Below are 18,234 nucleotides of genomic sequence, written 5' to 3'. Positions count from 1 at the left end.
CCAGGCACGGCTGCAGACAAGGTCACAGGGCGGACTCAACAGCAAGCCGCTCCCTTAAAGGGCCCCTCTCAGACACAGTTGCACTAAACAGCACAAGATACACAGAGCCGACAACTGGTTGCAGACCCTGTACCTGCAGCATGGATCCTCAGCTGCAGCAGCAGCAGCAGCCAAAAGCCCTGGGCTAAGGGCTGCTGCACACAGTGACCATAGAGCCCCGCAGGGGCTGGAGAGAGAGCGTCTCTCAACCCCTCAGCTGATGGCCGCCCTGGAGGACCCCGCTATTTCGATGTTGCGGGATGTGCAACGACTACACGGTCCCTACTTCGACGTTGAACGTCGAAGTAGGGCGCTATTCCCATCCCCTCATGGGGTTAGCAGCTTCGACGTCTCCCCGCCTAACGTCGAAGTTAACATCGAAATAGCGCCCGACGAGTGTAGCCGGGATGGGCGCTATTTCGAAGTTGGCGCCGCTACTTCGAAGTAGCGTGCACGTGTAGACACGGCTTTGCTGTCCGGGGCTCAGCTCTCACTACCGGTGCCGCTGGTGGTCAGCCCTGCGCGGCCCCGGGAGAGGGGGCGCGGCTGTGCTCGGGGCTGGGAGCCACGTGAGGCACCTGCAGCCGAGCAGCCGCGGCCTCCGCGCCTGTAGCGGGAGCTGTGCGGCGCTTCCCCAGCCTGGGACCTAGTGCTGCGGGGAGGGCAGCCCGCTGCGCTGAGCTCGGCCATGCTGGCGGCGCGGCTGCTGCGGGCCCCGGTCGGGGCGGCCTCGCTCCACTGCTCCGCCCGCCGCCTGCGCGGGGCCCGGGTGGCCGTGGTGAGTGCGGCCCCCAGAGAGCCCCGCTGCGGAGCTGAGCTGAGCTGAGCTTCCCCTGCCAGGGGGCCCCGCTGGGCCCGGCAAGGGGCGGGGCGGCCGTGCTCTGGGCGGGGGTCGGTGACTTTCGAGTGGGGAGCCCCAGGGAGAAACTCCTACGCCACCGCCGCTGCGGGCGGGGTCGGGGCCGCCTGAGCGCTGGGCGCCCGCGCGTGGCTTGGCGGCTGGCCGCGGTGGGCGCGGCGCGGACAGAGACCAGTCGCCCGCCGAGACTGGCCTAGAGTTGAGCAAAGAACCACCCCCGCCGCTAAAGCACCTTAAGGGCGAGCGGTGTATTTACGAGGCGAGGGGCTGTCCTGGGGCACCCCCGCTAGTAAAAGTACTGGTCGGCTTGAAGGTGCCGCGGCGCTGAGGAAGCGGGGCTGGCCCATGAGAGCTCATCGCCTGGGAAATAATCCGCTGGGGCTTGGAGGTGCTCCTGGACCGCTTGCTTGGGTTTGTGACGGCACAGCCTGAGGCGGCCTCCAGCCGAAAGGCTTTGTCTCGCCTCTGTTAGGCTAGCGGCGGCCGGTCCTGCTGTGCTACCGGGGGTCCTCCCGCTTCAGACCATAGGCTGGGGGTCAGCAACCCGCCCGCCCGGGTGCTAAGAGCAGCAGGCGAGCTGATTTTCATCGGCATGGGCAGGGAGAGCTCAGCCCGGCCTCTCCTCCCCCATGCTCAAAGCCTTGCCACCCGTGGGGTAACAAAAGGGCAGCTGGTGCCGCCAACCACCACCGAAACGGGAGCGCTCTGCCTCTTAATTAGTAAAGAAATGAAGCTGTTATAAGTAGGGCTGTTAGTGACTCTAAGAAGTATCGCCCACAGTTGGACAGTACATAGAGGTCAAAAGGTGGGTGTTTGGCACTCTGCCTGGGGAAGGTTGCTGATCCCTAATAGGCAGTTTTGGGTCAGACTGAAGGTCTGGGTAGATTTGTATCCTGTCTTCCAGCTGGGCCCAAAGCAAAGTGCTTCGGAAGGAGTGAGTAGAACTGCTAGGTAGTTTTAAATTCATCGTCATTGGTCATCCAGACCCAGCCTTACTGGAAGTTTAGGGATGTCAGAAGTATGATTGTACACCTGGATGATCTGGGCCAGTAGTCATTGATGGAGCTGTTCTTCATGAACTGTTCTAATTCTTTTTTGAAGCCAGCTATGCTTTTAGCCTTAGCAGAATCCCACACCATTAGTTGCCTGGAGGTTGGCTGTGTATTGTGTGAAGAACTTCCTTAATGTTTGTTTTTAGACTTGCTTCCTATTAATTTAATTGGATACCCCCTGGTTCTTGTGGTATATGAAGATATGAATAATACTTCCCCGTTCACTTTCTCCACATCATTATTCATAGATCACTATCATATTCCTGTTGTCTCTTTTCTAAGCTGAATAAGCTTGCTTTTTTTTAAATCTCTCCTCCTACAGAAGTTTCCATTTTTCTTGCCCTTGTCTGCACCTTTTCCCATTCTAATATATCTTTTTGATATTGTGTTACCAGAATTGCGTGCAGCATACAAGGAATGGGGATGCCATGGATTTATATTGTGACAACATGACTTTTCTGTTATCTGCCTCTTTCCTAACGGTTCTTAACATTGTTAGCTTACTTGTTACTGCACATCGAATGAAAGATTTCAAATAACTAAGGATGCCAAGATGTCTTTCATGATTAGTAACAGCTAATGTAGATCCCATTATTTTGTATGTGTGATTGTCGTTATTTTTTCCAGTGTGTATTTGCACTTATCAACACTGAATTTCACCTGTTGTTTTGTTGCGTAGTCACCCAGTTTTGTCAAATGCCTTCCAGTAAAATCCTAAATGCTAAGTGGGCAACAGAAATCAGTGTAACTACTTGAGGAAAAACACAACTACATAAAGGGGAATCGGAGGGCATTAAAGTTATAAAAGAAACTGTGAAAGAAGAAACTTGACAGGCTGTAAAACTTAAATCTAAAGAGGTAAATTGCACCAAGCTTGACAAGAAGTTTAAAATATGCATGCAATGGATAACTGATAAAGCACCCACTAAACTGCTTGAAACTGAGGGGAGAGCTAGTGTTAGGAAAGTAAGAGCAGTTAAAAGGACACTGCCCATGGGAAGGCTTGTCATTGCTTAAAACCCGAGTTTAAAATAGTTTCAGGAACTACAAGTGCCCTTGGGATTTTTTGTGTCATTATGATCACAATTTCCCTATTTTAAAAATCTTTCTCCCTTTTTTTTTTCTGTTGCTGTCTAAGTGACCTATCTAAACAAGGAATTCTGACTGTACACCCAATGTGTCAAATGCACAAAATAAACAAATTGGGGAACATTATTTTCTCTAATAGCAAGGAGGACAGGTTTAACAAACAAATTGGGGTAATTTGAATACATTGTTGCGTTGGCTAACAAAAGAAATTCAGTTGAACGATTCAGTGTACTTAGATTTGAAAAGAATTACATAACCATTAATCTCTGATGTAGACCCTAAGCATAAGAGACATGTAACAGATAAAAGAGAGTGTCATAACTTTTGAGGTGGGCCTTTTAACCCCCTTCTGTTTCAGTGAAAAGTATATGTATGCAACAGAGTCTGACTATATTCTATAATATGTCTTTTGTAACATCTTGGGCCATGAAACGTCATAATATTTTAGCCACTATTGTACATAATATTGTTTTAAGATTTGTTAGTTTTTCAAATGTGAGAAAATACAGAATACTTTTTGCTGTTCAGATCATTAGTGATTGCTGAGTCATTTGCCTGAATGTGGAGCAAGCTACTGTAAATAGGACATCCCAGTTCTTGTGTAAGCCAGTGGTGCTGAGGCTGCTGTCTGTTTTGTGTAGTAAGGGTGCCATGGCAATTGCTTTATCCAAATGTTTGTGTAAGACCCCTAAAAAGAGTCTGGGAAGTATATACGTTGTCTGAAATACCATGTTGACTTTTCTCTTTGCAGGTCTTGTCTGGATGTGGTGTGTATGATGGTACAGAAATCCACGAGGCCTCAGCGTAAGCAGCTTTTACTGCCGAGTCCAGAAATGTATTCTTCTTTTGATTAGAGCATTTTTATTTTATTTAATTTTCCTTTTCCTAGGGCTCTCTGGAAGAGCTTGGATAGTGTTTGGTTTGTCTCCCAGGGTTGTTTTTTTCTACACTCTCTGAAAATCCATCACTTTGTCTTAGCTTTATCTTGTTCCTTAAGTTCTCATATCTCATGCTTCTGGATGAGCAGGGGTGGACAGACTCCATGGCCACTGCCCCCTAAGCCAGAGCAATGAACTGTTGTCAGGCAGTCTTCTGTGAAGGCCTAGCTGCTGCTCTAGACATGTGGACTCTTCTTACAGCCTTCAGAACTGTACCGGTTTCTGTGATTAAAATTAAGTAACACTGCAATAAACATGGCCTTAGCTAACATCTGCAGCTTGTCTAGCCACCTACCTCACTCACCCTCGGTCTGCCTCGGACGGGCTGTAATAAATGCCCTGCAACAGTGGTGCCCAAACTTTTTCTGTCTCCCCTCCCCACTTTACCTGTAATGGAGTTTGTTTTTTCTACCCCACCCCATTATTGCATAGCAAGCTCAGCAAAGAAGTGTGTGCTGAAGGCAGAGCTGCACGGGGCAGAATGAGAGAGGGAAGGAGCTGGGTCTGGAGGCAGAGCTGGCCTGGGGTGGAGAGGAAGTGAGGGCAGAGGCTGGGCAGGGTGGTGCTGCCTCCCCATGGGTTCTGGTCCAGGCCTTGCCATGCAAACCCCTCCCCAAATGTTCCTCCACACTCTCCTGAGGGGGTGAATCTTGCAGTTTGGAGACCACTTTCCTCTGTGTTCTCTAAGCACTGATGTATATGGTCATTTTTGTACTAATCTGTGAACATGTTTTGCAAAACAAGTATTATATTTCCTGTAGAATTCAAAAGCCTGATAAAGAGCCAAGTCAAGTGGGTTTTTAAAGACTCAGTCCCTTTTAAGACTTTCATCATAATTTTACGTATTTTGAAGCATTTTGGTTCACCTGAGTCGTGGGGGAGCTGAAATTCAGATGTATGCCCCAGATATTCCTCAGATGCACGTTATTGACCACAGCAAAGGGCAGCCAGCTGAGACTGAATCAAGGTAAGAGCTAGGTTTAATTCGTACAAGATTACTCCTGCTTGGCGAGCTTGTCCTTCATGGGTATGTTGCAGAGATCATGTCTTACTAGTAGCAGTTTTCCCAAAGTGTTTAACTTTATGCCAGCTAATATTTTTGTATGTGAGAAAACATGAGACTCTTGATCTTGTGACTACAACATAAAATCATATCCCATTTCTTGCTCATAGCTAATGTGAATTCCTGGTGTTCTATTTCAGAAGCATCTGTAGCTGCTGTTAGTCAAAGTGGTGGTGGTGGTTGTTTTCGAGTCTTCAAAAAAGACATCCTTCCCTTGTACATTTTCACCACACTTGTGCAGGGACTGACTTTATCTTACTGCTTTATTTCTTGTTCTTCAAGAAATGTTTTAGTGGAATCAGCAAGAATTGCTCGTGGTAAAATCACAGACCTGGCTAAACTTAGTACAAAGGACCACGATGCTGTGATATTCCCTGGTGGATTTGGAGCTGCTAAAAACCTGTGAGTGTCAAGTTAAGTAAACCATAGAGAAATCCTTTATGCATAACTCATCCTGTGGTAGTAGGAAATAGTGGCCATTTTACAAAAGGTGTCAGTTTACGTAGTTTGAGCCAGGAGTGTTCATACTCCCAGTGAAAATGCACAGGTCTTCTGGTGCTACATCGACTCATCTAGGTATTTGCCTAGTTTTACAACTGGCTACATAAAAAGCACTAGCAAAGTTGGTACAAACTGCAATTTCATACAGACAATTACTTGTTTATGTATTGCTCTCTAACAGCAATGGGCAACCAAGCTTAGTGAGTGGGCTCTGTGAGTGGTCCTCTTTCATCTCCGTGGATCACATGGCAACCTGTGGAACCCCCGTCTGTCCCTCCTCCTCCATGCATCTCTTAGGCAATGGAGCGCCACACTTTCAACTCCTCTTCCCTCCTAGCACGCCTCCTTTCTCCCTCCCAGAGCCGGAATGCTGCAAACGGCTGGGAAGAAAGTGGGAGGAGCGGGGACAGAGCACAAATCAGTGGATTTATGGTGCTCTGAAATTTCTGGGAGGGAGGGGAAGGAGGAGAAAGTTTGGGGCTCCCATATGCGAGAGGTGCATGGGGGATGGGGCAGACAGGGATCTACTGATGGAACCTCAGTGAGCCTCAGGTTGCCCACCACTGTTCTATGTACTATACATTGAAGTGAAAATGCAATATTCATATTCCAGTGGATTTAAGTTATAATGATATAGTAAACATGAGAAGGTAAGCCAGTTTTCAGTGCTAGCGAGCAGTGGCGTTCTTTTATTTTTATGTCTTGATTTTTTTTAAAGCAAGTAGTTGCTTTTAGGTGAAGAGAAACTTAAGGGTATGCAAGATAAATTGGAATACTGAAAGAGATACAGTCTTCAGAAAAGCCTCAGTGAGAGCTGTTAGTTTACTCCTGTGGAAGACTTTCAAATTGTTATGGGGGTTCCCACAGGATACCATTCTCAGTGCAGCGTGTGGATGGGTGGGAGATGGGGGTTTCCCAGCTGTGATTCTTATTATGGCTAGAGTGGCCATTTGTAATCTGACAATGCCATGCTGAAAAATTTCCCACCAAAACTAGACAGCAGTTTTCCTGTTTACATATCACATTAAAAAATCCCTTTCCTTTCCCTGTGGTGCTGAGGTGATTGTTTGTTTTGGGGGCACGATGAGAGAAGGTGAAGATTATAGAACTTTTAGTTTCAGATCGTCTCCAGTATCATTTTCTTTTTCCTTTCCACTCAAGTCTTGCGAAAGATTTGGGATAGTATTAAACTAGTCACTAACTAATTTCCTTTCAACAAGTTTATGGATTAGCCTAGTCAAACCCTTGTGTACAGTTAGTTGTCTTGTTTTCTGATTCCTATGGAAAAAAACTGAGTGTATTTCTTTTAACCATCTGTCTTGGAGGGTTTAAACACAACAAATCCCATATCGTGGCAGGGGTTAGAGGTGATAAGGAGTTCTCATCCTTGTTCTTTCTGAGATGCCCCCTCTGCTCCCCAACATGCTATAAAAGCCAGGGCCCACCAGTGTTACCACAACTGTTTTTCTGCATATAAACCGGGCCACATTAAGGGGTAGCAACCTGGGCAATTTTACAGGTACCATACCATAGAGGTTCTTGCAAAAGTAAGTTGATCAGGCTTTGGCTTCAGCCACAGGTGGCAGGGCTCAAAGCCCCAGAGTTCAGTCCTGAGCAGTGGGGCTTCATTCTGACCTAGACCCCTCCATGTCTAATGCTCCCCGGAGACCTGCCTGAGGCTCTCCAGGGAGTCCCAGGCTCTTGGTTGTGAATCACTGGATTTAGGTGATACTTCTAGTCCCTTCTAACCCTCCAGGTTTATGATTCTATGAAATGGCTTCTTCTAGGATGTTCCTTGATGTGTCATGATAAGAAATTTGTTTTTTCTGTTCTGGTAATGATCTGAGAATCTGTTAGAATAGCTATCCTGTTTCTTCAAAATGCTAGAAGGCTGATTTGGTAACGCTCAGTACTAAGATTTGTAGTTTATAATTTGTTGCTTGATTCAATAAGGAGTTCATACCCACTTTCCATTTTGATGTCCAATTGAGAGCTGCTCTGAATGTACACATATAAAGCTGTAGCATTGTATTGAAGTATTTATGACAACCTCTTGTTGTGGCAGTTCCACGTTTGCTGTGGATGGGAAGGACTGCAAAGTGAATGGAGAGGTTGAACGTGTCCTGAAGGAGTTCCACAAAGCTGGGAAACCCATTGGGTATGTACATCTTAGGTGGACTGGATATGGTACAGGAGCAGTTAAAAGTGATGTTGGATAGTTGATAGTTTACATGAGAACAGAGAGAAATCAAATTCTGGATAAATGGCTGGGTGTTAGTACTTGAACCTTGTGTTTATTACTGGTTCTTTTTTTTCCCCTTGTTAAATTTCTTTCAAGATGGTAGGCAGAAAGAGAAGACCAGCTAAGAAAATGTCCCCTTGCTTGCCAGGGAAAGCCTGATGTTGTTGGAAAGAAATTATTTTCTCATGTTTGACTTTAAGATCTTTAAATACTTGTGCCTTTGACTTTTTGTAATTGCAATGAATCCTTTTGAAAAGTACTCTAATTGTAGTACCCTTTCTGTTTTTCTTGCAGCCTGTGCTGCATTTCACCTGTGTTGGCTGCAAAAGTGCTCTCTGGTGCTGAAGTAACTGTGGGACATGAAGAAGAGGAAGGTGGGAAATGGCCTTATGCTGGAACTGCAGGAGCCATCAAAGCACTGGGAGGAAAACATTGTGTTAAAGAAGTTACTATATCCTTTCCAAAAGGTGAGGGGGACCGCTCTTCTTCTTAATGTATAAAGCGTCACAATTGGCCAAGAGTTCATGCTTGACTGTTGATAGGATAGTCCTTCCAGACTGCAGTACGATGCGTGTGAATTAGGCAGTGCTGTTCCAGTTATGTGGCTGAGTCCTTACACATGGTGTTCAGTGCTTGCTTGAAAATTCCTCTGGCACAGCCAGTGCTGTGGTGAAGTCCGAAGTTCTATATATAATAGCCTGCGAGTACAGTCTGTCTGTGGAAAAGGATCCCATAACTAGTCAGTCTTGCTTGAGATTCATTTCTTTTTCCACAGGCCTAAAGCAGTGATGAAGGAGTCTTTGTCCTGAAACATTAACTTCCCAGCAAGGAGTTTCCCATCTTTTCATGTAATCTTTAAGCTCTTTCCCCACATTGATGCAATACTAGTATTTCTGTCAAACTAAATGGAAAGTGTCCATTCCTAGGCTACAACTGTAGCCACTTTGATGTTGTATGGGGGTGGGGAAGACATTTTTAGATGAGACAGGTGGGGGAGTTTCGTTCTGAAGACAGCAGTTGCAAATATAAGGTTAGCTATGCTTTCCTTAACTCTTTTCCACGAAGCTCATATAGATGTAAATAACAAGGTGGTAACGACGCCAGCATTTATGTGTGAAACGGGATTACATCACATTTTTGATGGTATTGGGACCATGGTGAAGGGTGTGCTGAAATTAACCGGCAAATGAAGTGGTTATCTGTAATCATAGTAGGTTTTAGGAAATTAAGCGTACAATATCGGAAATATCACACACCAATGGAAATGTATTTCCCCTGCTTACCTCCTTAGCACGTTAATAAATCACAGACATAAATCTGACTGATTCTCAGTTCTGTTCAGGTGTTGCAGGCACGTTTGCTACATGAGTGCGTTGGTTTCCAAGAACATTGAGTAAAGGTAATATCACCTGTAACCTAAATTATTTTTTGGTATTGGGTAGTAGGTAGGGCTTGCATGAGACTGCACCCTGGTCTTAGGAGATGCTATTCAAACAAAAGCCCATCTGTTCCTTTGAAAAATACTAGAAACACATGAAAATTGAACAACAAGAATACGAGGGAAGCCAAGACTCTTTGGAGCCACAGCGTGGGGCAGTGGACTGAGCATAGGGCTGGATATGAAACTGCTTTGCAGAATTCACAGTTCTGTTTCAGAGGCTGGAGAGTGTGTTTGAAATGCAGCAGTAAATTTGCAGTTGCAAGGAGTAGATACAGCTGCTATAGGACTGACTGCCATTCAGAGGAGTGAAGTTACTGCTGACTGCTAGTCCTTGTGAAGAAAGCTATGCATCCCTAGCTAGTCAAGCTGCCTTCCATTTAGTTATCTGAGTGTGTCAGTGTGAACTTTGGCATTGAGGACAGGGAACTTTAAGAGGACTAAGCCAGAGGGATACACTTTCCCCTATGTTTTAAACAAGACTGCAGTAGTGTACTGCATATGCAATTATTTCTCATGTCTGTGAGGTAGAATAACGATCAGCTTTGTAGCCAATGGAAATAATCATTTCTATGCCCCGTGCTTAACTCAACATTAACTAAAAATTATATTGCATGGTTTTCCTCTCTATACTCTTTTCCATTGGCCTTTTTCCTGTTTTTAAAGTTGTGTTTTTGCCAAATACAAATAAATCTGAATCTCAAGAGCAGGCCCCACTTTTTCTCTCCTAACTTAATCACACAATAGGTCTTTTCCATCTAACAGAAGTCTTGAAACGATGGGAATGAATAAGCTACTGTGCCTTATATATTTTTAAGGATATTTTCCACATTCACGTGGTTATTCACCTAGCAGTGGGCAACAGGCTGACAGCAGAGCTGTTACCCCTACCCCTTTTTAGACTAACAGAGCTTCTTTAGAAATACAATCAAATTTAAGAAGAATGAAATATAAATTAATTAAAAGCTGGTCCTCTATTTCCTTTACCTTTTCCCTGCATCTTCCTTTCAATCATTGAATATTCGCGTGTGAAGGAATCTTTACTGATTCGTAGAGTCCAACAGTGTTCGGCATTTTCATCTCGTTCCTAAATTTTGTCTATTTGCTTCTTATTTTTATTTCTCTTCCTGCCTCATGAACATTTTTCTTTATATGCCAGCACAACATTCTGTTCCTCATCTTTGCTTTGTGTGCCATATTGCATGTCTGTCTGTCTGTCTCTGTCTCTCTCTCTATTCACAGAAAAATAGTGTTGACATAAAAGTTTTGTAGACAGATGCCACGTTCCAAGTACACTGAGTTTTTCAATGAATGGGAATTTTAAGACATGTACCAGAAGTTATTTTTAAGAATCCTGTTATGAGGATATTAAAAGGTGTTTTTACCAGCACACACTCTGCTAATTTGTTTACTCTGTGCTGTAACGATATTAATATATATATTGTTTTGTTTATTGGCAGTTTTCTTATCCAGACTTCAAGCTGGCTGTCCCTGTTTAGCTTTCTTAACTAGCTCTGATATGGCTACAGAAATTTGCTATAGAAAACCAAACACAAAACAACAGGTTTTAATACTACACTAAAACACTATACATCATGTTAACAGAAATATCATATGTATAAGACGTCCTCCAGGGAAAACGTGTACCAGAATAGGTGTTTCAGTTAAAGCTGGTTCCTGTAAATTTAAACTGCTGATTTAAGATTGTGTGATATTGCATTGAGGTACCATAAATACTTTCTATGCCCTTGACTTTAAAGCAGTGGGTATTTTAAGAAGATGTTTTTCCTTTGTTAAAAAGAGGGTTTAGTTTAGGGGGAGAAAACAAAACAAAACTGTTCCTAACCTTGTTCATCAGTGCTCATGTGAAAAGTAAAGTATGGAAGACTATTTTTTCTTTCTTCTAGTAGAGTTTTTTACAATACAAAATGTTTGTCTCAATGTACGTCTGGTATGAGCTGAGGTTATGAAATTGCACCACAAGCGCATGCATTATTCCCACTGTTCACCTCCAATAGTTAAAAAAATGATTTTCAGTAGCACCCTTGTGAAGGGCCTCATGAAGCTAAAAACGCGCTATGCACAAATTATTTTATTAAGTGTATTTGGGTGAAAATTAGTAAATTTTATGTTTCTTATAATTTATTACAATGCTGGTGTTGTGTGTGCAGAAAATTGTTTAGGAAATTGTCAGCTATCAAAGGAGTAAGGAGTGATGTGCAAGACGTTGTTTTCGTGTAGTCATCTACAAATAAAGGCTGCTTCCATATGATTTTTCTTGTAAATTTATTTATGTATAAACTTATTTTTACAGCTATGGGGTTATCTTAGTGGGGAGAAGGCAGGTTATGCACCTTACTAAGGGTAGAAAATGTTCCAACTTCAAACGTTCCGTCAGTGGCAAGCTCCAGAAGAAAGGACTATATAAAAATACATTTTTAAGCACCGTTCCTAAACTTGTGCCTGCCTTATGTGTGCAGGAATTAAAAAAAGAAGAGTATATAAACTGTACTGGAAAACTTACAAAACAATGTACATTGTGTGGTGCAGATGGGAGTGATCAGCTAGGATTAGCGAGAGCTCCAGCAGTTTCTGCTAACTGTTGTGCTGTCTCCTGTGTGGCTTTTGTGAGTACCTCTTTAGTGACACTACATCTCTCAGGGCTGGATGGAGGCTTCTCACCTTACCACAAAAAGGATGTTTCAAGAATGAAAAATCTTAACATGCATAACATATGGCTATGTCTACGCTTACCTGGAAAGTTGATGGTTGCTGTGCGATTTTTGGTACACCAGCTGTGTACCAAAAATCAACTTTGCAGCCATCGACTTCCCTGCCTGTCTTCACAGCAGAAGGTCAACAGGAGCGCTCTTCCTGTAGACCTTCCTTAATCCTTGTGGCTTGCAAGGAGTTCCGGGGTCGATGTTGACTGTGGAACGTGCAACATGTTTCGTGCATGCGCAACACGGTGTCCTGGAGGATCAAACCTAAGCGGTCAATCTTCTAGAGTTAGTGTAGATGTAGCCATAATAAAAACAGTGAATGCACCTCCATTGGGGAAGTTATAGTGCAGACTCAGGAATTTTCTTTTTCTGTTGGAATAAAGCTTCCTTTTCTGTGGGCTGAAAAGAGGTGATCTTTTGAGAAAGGGAGATCGTTTGAAGAAACAGCTGGCCCTCTATCACCACCAGTCATTGCAGACCTAGCCCGGAGATCAAAGACAATACTTGATCTTTTCACTTCTTCTGGCTATTTCACTGAATGTTGATACCCAAATAAGAGAGACTTCCAGAAAGCTTTTCTTCCCCCTGTGCCCTCTTCGGACAGTTGCATTCCTGGTCATGGGGGTCCATGGCTTTGTGACCTCAAGATTGGATTGCTGCAGTGCCCTGTGTTTGGGTATAAACATACAAGCCATTAAAACTCCACCAAGCATGGAATGCAACAATGCATCTGACCAGCAGCAGCAGCAGAAGAAGAAAACATCCTCCAGGAGTGCTGGTTTCTGTACTGGTGCCTAGTTAACCAAGGGTTCAAAGTCATAGTCCTAATAGTCTATATTTTCATGAGCTGGGGCTCTTACCTAGGAACCCTGCCAGCAGTTAACACAGCCTTCCAAGACAGCGGTGCTTCTTAGTTGTAATAGAGCCACCCACAAAAAGAGTAGGAGTCATGAGTGCTGGGGACAGCTTTTTGCAGGATGGGCACATGCTGGGGAAGTGCCTTTATCTGGAGCTCAGGAGACGCATGATCCCCACTGTCTTCACAAAGATGAGACTTGTCACTCTGCTTGTCCCCACAATAAATGCATTTTAAAACATCCCTTCAGCATCAAGGCGTGGTAAGGGAGAAAACACAAAAGAACAAATCTTTAATTTACTTGTGGGGCACTCGCATTGCATGGTGATGAGTACAGTTACAAAGCCTTCTGGGTTCTTGTGGTGAGATGAGGTTTTTAACCTGCTGCTATTGAAGAACTTAGTGTTTTCTGCCCTGGCTTCTAACCAAGTGTAATTTTGGAGGGAAAGTCCATGTGTTGGGGTGGGGGATTAATAGGAAGAAGGAAACACCTTCTCTGATTAGCATAGGGATTTTTTCCCCTCTGTCTGCAAAGCAGTGGCTGTTGAAGATACCTAGAAGTTTATTATTTCTGCCAGATGTGGGCACAGTGCGGCTGAGTTGTTCAAAGGTGCGTGTTATGTACAGTTTAGCATGAGACTATCATCATAAAAAGATGTTCATATCTTCAGAGTCTTCCCCCTCTGCTTCTGCTCCCAGCAGGCACTCATTTATACAGACACTAGTTTGTCCATAACAATGTTGTTTGTGGTCTGCAGCCAAAATGTTTTGAAAGCTGATTTATATCACATAAGTGAATTGTTTAGTTCAGCGTTAGTGTGGCTTTACCAGCTGCTCGCGTATCAAAATGTGTTTGGTGGTTATGTAATATAGTTAACTGATCCTCTTGCAAACTACTTCTATTACACTTTTTGGGATGCTGACTAGGGAGGGGTTTGCTCTATTATTTGCTCAGTGTTACACATGTACATGCTAGGTCTGAGTTGGAAATTGTTCTATGTGGACAGGTAGTATCATGTTCTGTCATTAAATAGCCACTGTAGCCAGAGTGAGCGATAGCATTCCCACTTTGGCTGATCTCGCCCCCAAGAGCTGGGGACTGCAAATTTTTTAGAATGAAGTTTTGAGTATGGATGAAAACTTTCGCTCATTCCTTTCCTATGTGTTTTCCTGAAGTATAAAAATAATCTTCAAATATACTAACTACCAGCAGGGGGCCTTTTTTGAACAGTCTTACAGGACAGAGGTTTCCTTCAACTGAAAATCTACTGTAGTCTTCTAAGCTGTTGTTTTCCATTATAAATGCTTTTGTTTGTATATTGACATTGGGGGCACTGGAACAACAAGGTAAAATAATAAACATTGTTTTTCACTTAATTAAGGACAAACCAAAGCCTGAGTCTGCCTTGAAGAATGTATTTGGCCAACTGCCTAGCTGCCTCTGCTACCACGAACTGCACAGGCTCCTGGGGCTGAGGGAGGCAGCCACCCCAGAGCACATGGTGGACACCCCCACGGACAGTGAGGTCAAGGTGGGGCCCTCCAGCACAACAAGCCCCCCATGTGGGGAGCACATGCGAACCCCTGCCTGCATCATTTCCTGGCCCCTTACTTTGAAGTAGGGGCTAGTTGTGTGTAGACGCTTAACTTCAAAGTTGCTTATTTCGAAGTAACTTCAAAGTTATTTTGTAGTGTAGACACAGCCTCTGTGGTGCATTGACACCCCATTACCTCCTGCAAGCTTAGCTTTAAAAGATGTCCCTTGCAGTGGGCAGAATAAGGTGGATCTCCCCAGAAACCTTGTGAGAAGGATTAAAGTGTACCTGTCTGAGAGCTTTATGGAGATGAACGGGGCTGATTGCCAAATTCCAGGGCACTGCGGTGTGTACGGACAGTGCCTGCTAGAGACCACACCCAATTGCCTTAACGCACTTGTAGCATGATTAAAAATGAGAACGCACCAGAGATCCCTTCCCTGCCATCAGGGTCCAGCAGCAAAACCTCCTGTGAAGCAGGGATGAGATTCAAAGTTTAAATAAAGTTTCTGGCTGCTGGTGAGCTTAGCAGTTCTGTTCGCCTGCTCATGAATCTTTTCCTCCTTTTCCTCTGTTCTTCCTTGCTCTTGCCAGAGGCTGCCTGAGGAATCTCTTGGGAGGTATCCACGGACTATCTGGGGACAGTGGTTTGGTCCCCGCCTCTGGGAAGCCCATGCAGCTGCTCGTAGAAGCATCATGTTTGCGGTGTTGACCCACAACATCCATTTGCTTTCTTTGTCGACTGGTACACCTGCCTGAGCATCTTTATTTTCATACAATACTGCCCAGCATCCCTGGGGTATCCTTTCTCCATCATGCTGCTTGCTGCTTTGTAGTTCTGCCAGCACAACCTCATCCCCCTACACAACAATAAGGTCCTAGATCCCCCTTCACACTCCATGGAGTTTGTCTGTGACCCTGGGAATTCATGGCCAGATGTGCTGCAGAGGTGTGGTGCCTGCTTTGCTCACCGCTCTGACCAAACAAGAAATGAAATTCAAACTTTCCCAAGCTGTTGCCTGCACACCTGGAGAGCAGTGAAGCTGAAAGTGCTGGCCAGAGTGGTCACATTAGGGCACTGTGGGACACCTCCAGGAAGCCAAGAATATTTAATTTCACAATACCTTGTCTGCAGTACCCTGAAGTTGGCTATGCCAGGTCAAGTTTGGTGTTACTCCTTGTGAAAAGCAGCAGTACCAAAGTCAACTTTAGGAGCCCTTGAAGTCACAGAACAGACCATGTTGTGTGAACTGATTGCTAAGAAAATTGACGTAAGTCAGCTAAGTTCGACATAACGTCCTAGTGTAGACTAGGCCGAGAAGTAGCTCATCTGGATGCCAGATAAAGAGGAATGGCGTTCTACTCAATTTCTATTGAAATCCCAACTTCTCTAGCAAAACAGCTGTCAGTTAATAGTATAGTACCATAAGACAACCAATTAAGTATTGACATTTTGCGGAATGTTTAATGAAGAGGCCCATTTAAGCATCCACAATGGTCTTGCAGTTTATGCCTGCTTTTGCTTGTGATCTTATTGTGATTGCATGCTAGTTTTCACAGGCAAACGGCTATTTTGGTCTGTCCACTTGCTTGCTCAAATCATTCATTAATATGTAAAATCACACTACTTGCACTTGGAAATGTGTATATATACTTTGTACATAAGGTGGCAAGTATCAGAGAGGTAGCCTTGTTAATCTGTATCTGCAAAAGCAACAGCACAGGTCCAGTGGCACATTATAGACTTATTGGAGCATAAGCTTTTGTGGGCAAAGACCCACTTCATCAGATTCAGCCTATAAGATGCCACTGGACTTCTCATTTGTATGTATGGATTGCTTTTTTTGAAAAGCACACTTTTAAAAATAGTTGTGGGATTACAGAATGAGCACCCCCTTGCGATGAAGGAAGGTAGCCAACATGCCTCAAAACTATAGCTCATATACTTAACTGGATGTGGGAAAATGGTCCTGTGTTCATTCCATTTTTTTGCAAGGTTTTTTTTTTTTCATTGCCAGAAACTTTCCAGAAATACTTAAATTACGTCGAAAGCGATGGAGTCAGAGGAGAATGTTAGTATGGCCATATGATTGTTTATTTGTACTCCATTTGTCCAGGGCTATCTATGTTTTGAAGCTTTACAGTCTTAGATATCAAGCAACCTAAGAAGTCCGGGTTAGAGACAAACAATCAAAGTATGTACACTTACATAATATATTTGTTGTTTAAATGTATGTCAGCCATCGCTGTCTACTTTTCAACCAGTCTGGCATAAAAACAGTTAAGGCTACCCTTAGCAGTGACTCGGAATGCATGGAATGTCAGCCCTTTTTCACCCACAGCAGGCATCTGACCTTTCATCCATGGAAGCCAGTCTGTTCATTCCTTTCAGTGGAAGCAGAATTGGGCTCCAGGCTTCCTATTTTGTTCCATGTCCTTTCCAGAAAATACAGCCACTTGAGTATTTTATTTATGAAGGAGAGTAGGGTGACTTCGGCAATAGCAATAGCAAAAACAAAAAAGCCCATCTTACCCTAAAACATAACGATCCTGCTGCTTATGAACCATTTCCCCCTACTTCAGCCATGTTCAAAAGTTACCGCATGTCTACCTGACAATATAAGCCTAGGGTTAGTGGGCCTCTAGTCAGCTGCCCCATGTCAGGGCACTGTGGGCTTGAGCATCTACGCAGCATTTTATCCAAGGCTAAGGATTTCCTGATCTGTGCTCAGATCTACGGCTCTGCTGTTCATGCTGCAGTGCACAAATGTGAATCAAACTATCCCAGTGTGCAGAGTGCCACTCCCTTCTGTATTGCCACTCTAGTCCCATCAATGTGTTACACTGTGGGCAAATTCTGCTGCCCACCATGTGCCCTAACTATGATGGTGCTGTTGATGGGACTCAGGTGTCTATGAGGTGCACAAACGTGCATAATTAGCACTTTTGCTGGATGTTTCAGGAGCATGACTGCCATGTGAGGAGGCTGTATACAGAACTACCATAGAGGTGAAGGCAGAGCTATGCTATTGGGCAAAGTTCACCTAATTTACATGACCCTGGGTACATGAATGCTGTAGCTTGAGTGGACAGACCTCAAGTCAAGTTGCTGCAGTGTTTTCACTGCGGGGAAGAGGAGAAGTTGACAGGAGACCCTCTCCCATCCACTGCCCGCGAACTTCTCGTTCCAGTGGAGTACTGGAGACTACAAGAGAGCAAGCAGTGATCAATGTAGCAGGCCTTTGTTAGACGTGCTTAATTGACCCCTGGGGAATTGATCACTGCAGCACCAATCCTGGCAAGTGCAGTCGAGCCCTGAGAGTGGTGATTTCCACCTCTGCACTGAGTCACGAGGGCTGGAAAATGCCCTAGGGCAACAACTCTGGAAATAATCAGGCCATCAGCCTCCAGGGCTGTCCAAGTATTAAAACAAAACTTTGCAGTGCTTAATTCTTTTAAATGGGTGGTTCAGTGGAGGTGTGTGTTTGGCTTGTTGTTTAATTATTTTGGTCTGCTTTGACATTTAACATGACATACAGGTTAACTGAGAACCACCCCCCCACACCCTGCCTACTGCCAGTTGATGAGCAGTGACTGGCATCCCCCGGGCTTGGGGTGCAGTGTGCTTCAGTGCTCCCTCAGGATACCTATCCCTGCCCCTCTCACACCTAGGGAGGCAGGGACAAGGGAGCTTCTGGCCATGACAGGGAAGTTTTAGGCTAGCACCCACTCACTGCCCTAACAGCGCACATTGCATGGGCTCCCATACACCCCCAGCTCTGAGGAGAGCAGCAGGGCCTGGGAGTGAAGGGCTGTCCTGCCAGGTGAGAAGCAACAGAGCCCCTGTCAGCAACCACCTCCCACCTGTCAGCTTTGCTTCTGCTCTGGTCAAGCTGTGC

The 18,234-nt window shown here is 44.6% G+C and overlaps 1 protein-coding gene across 5 annotated transcripts in view; it reads left to right on the top strand.

Moving 5' to 3' along the window:
• Positions 1–649: 649 nt before the first annotated feature.
• GATD3 (glutamine amidotransferase class 1 domain containing 3) overlaps positions 650–18,234 on the top strand; it is a 102,101-nt gene continuing 84,516 nt past the window's right edge. The window contains exons 1-7 of one of the 5 annotated variants that reach the window (XM_074995300.1): positions 650–817; positions 3,791–3,843; positions 4,831–4,944; positions 5,323–5,442; positions 7,607–7,699; positions 8,078–8,250; positions 14,183–14,214. In XM_074995300.1, coding sequence (XP_074851401.1) covers positions 728–817; positions 3,791–3,843; positions 4,831–4,944; positions 5,323–5,442; positions 7,607–7,699; positions 8,078–8,250; positions 14,183–14,199 — 660 coding nt within the window. In that variant the 5' untranslated portion in view covers positions 650–727 and the 3' untranslated portion in view covers positions 14,200–14,214. Of the gene's footprint in view, positions 818–3,790; positions 3,875–4,830; positions 4,945–5,322; positions 5,443–7,606; positions 7,700–8,077; positions 8,251–8,558; positions 8,762–8,844; positions 11,494–14,182; positions 14,215–18,234 lie in introns of those variants that run through there. The other 4 variants (XM_074995311.1, XM_074995275.1, XM_074995285.1 and 1 more) reach the window with 4 other exon arrangements.

This window comes from Carettochelys insculpta, chromosome 1, assembly GCF_033958435.1.
Source record: "Carettochelys insculpta isolate YL-2023 chromosome 1, ASM3395843v1, whole genome shotgun sequence".
NCBI classification, from domain to species: domain Eukaryota; kingdom Metazoa; phylum Chordata; order Testudines; family Carettochelyidae; genus Carettochelys; species Carettochelys insculpta.
The sequence above is the reverse complement of the archived record's forward strand: the minus strand, read 5'-3'. Positions and strand labels throughout refer to the sequence as shown.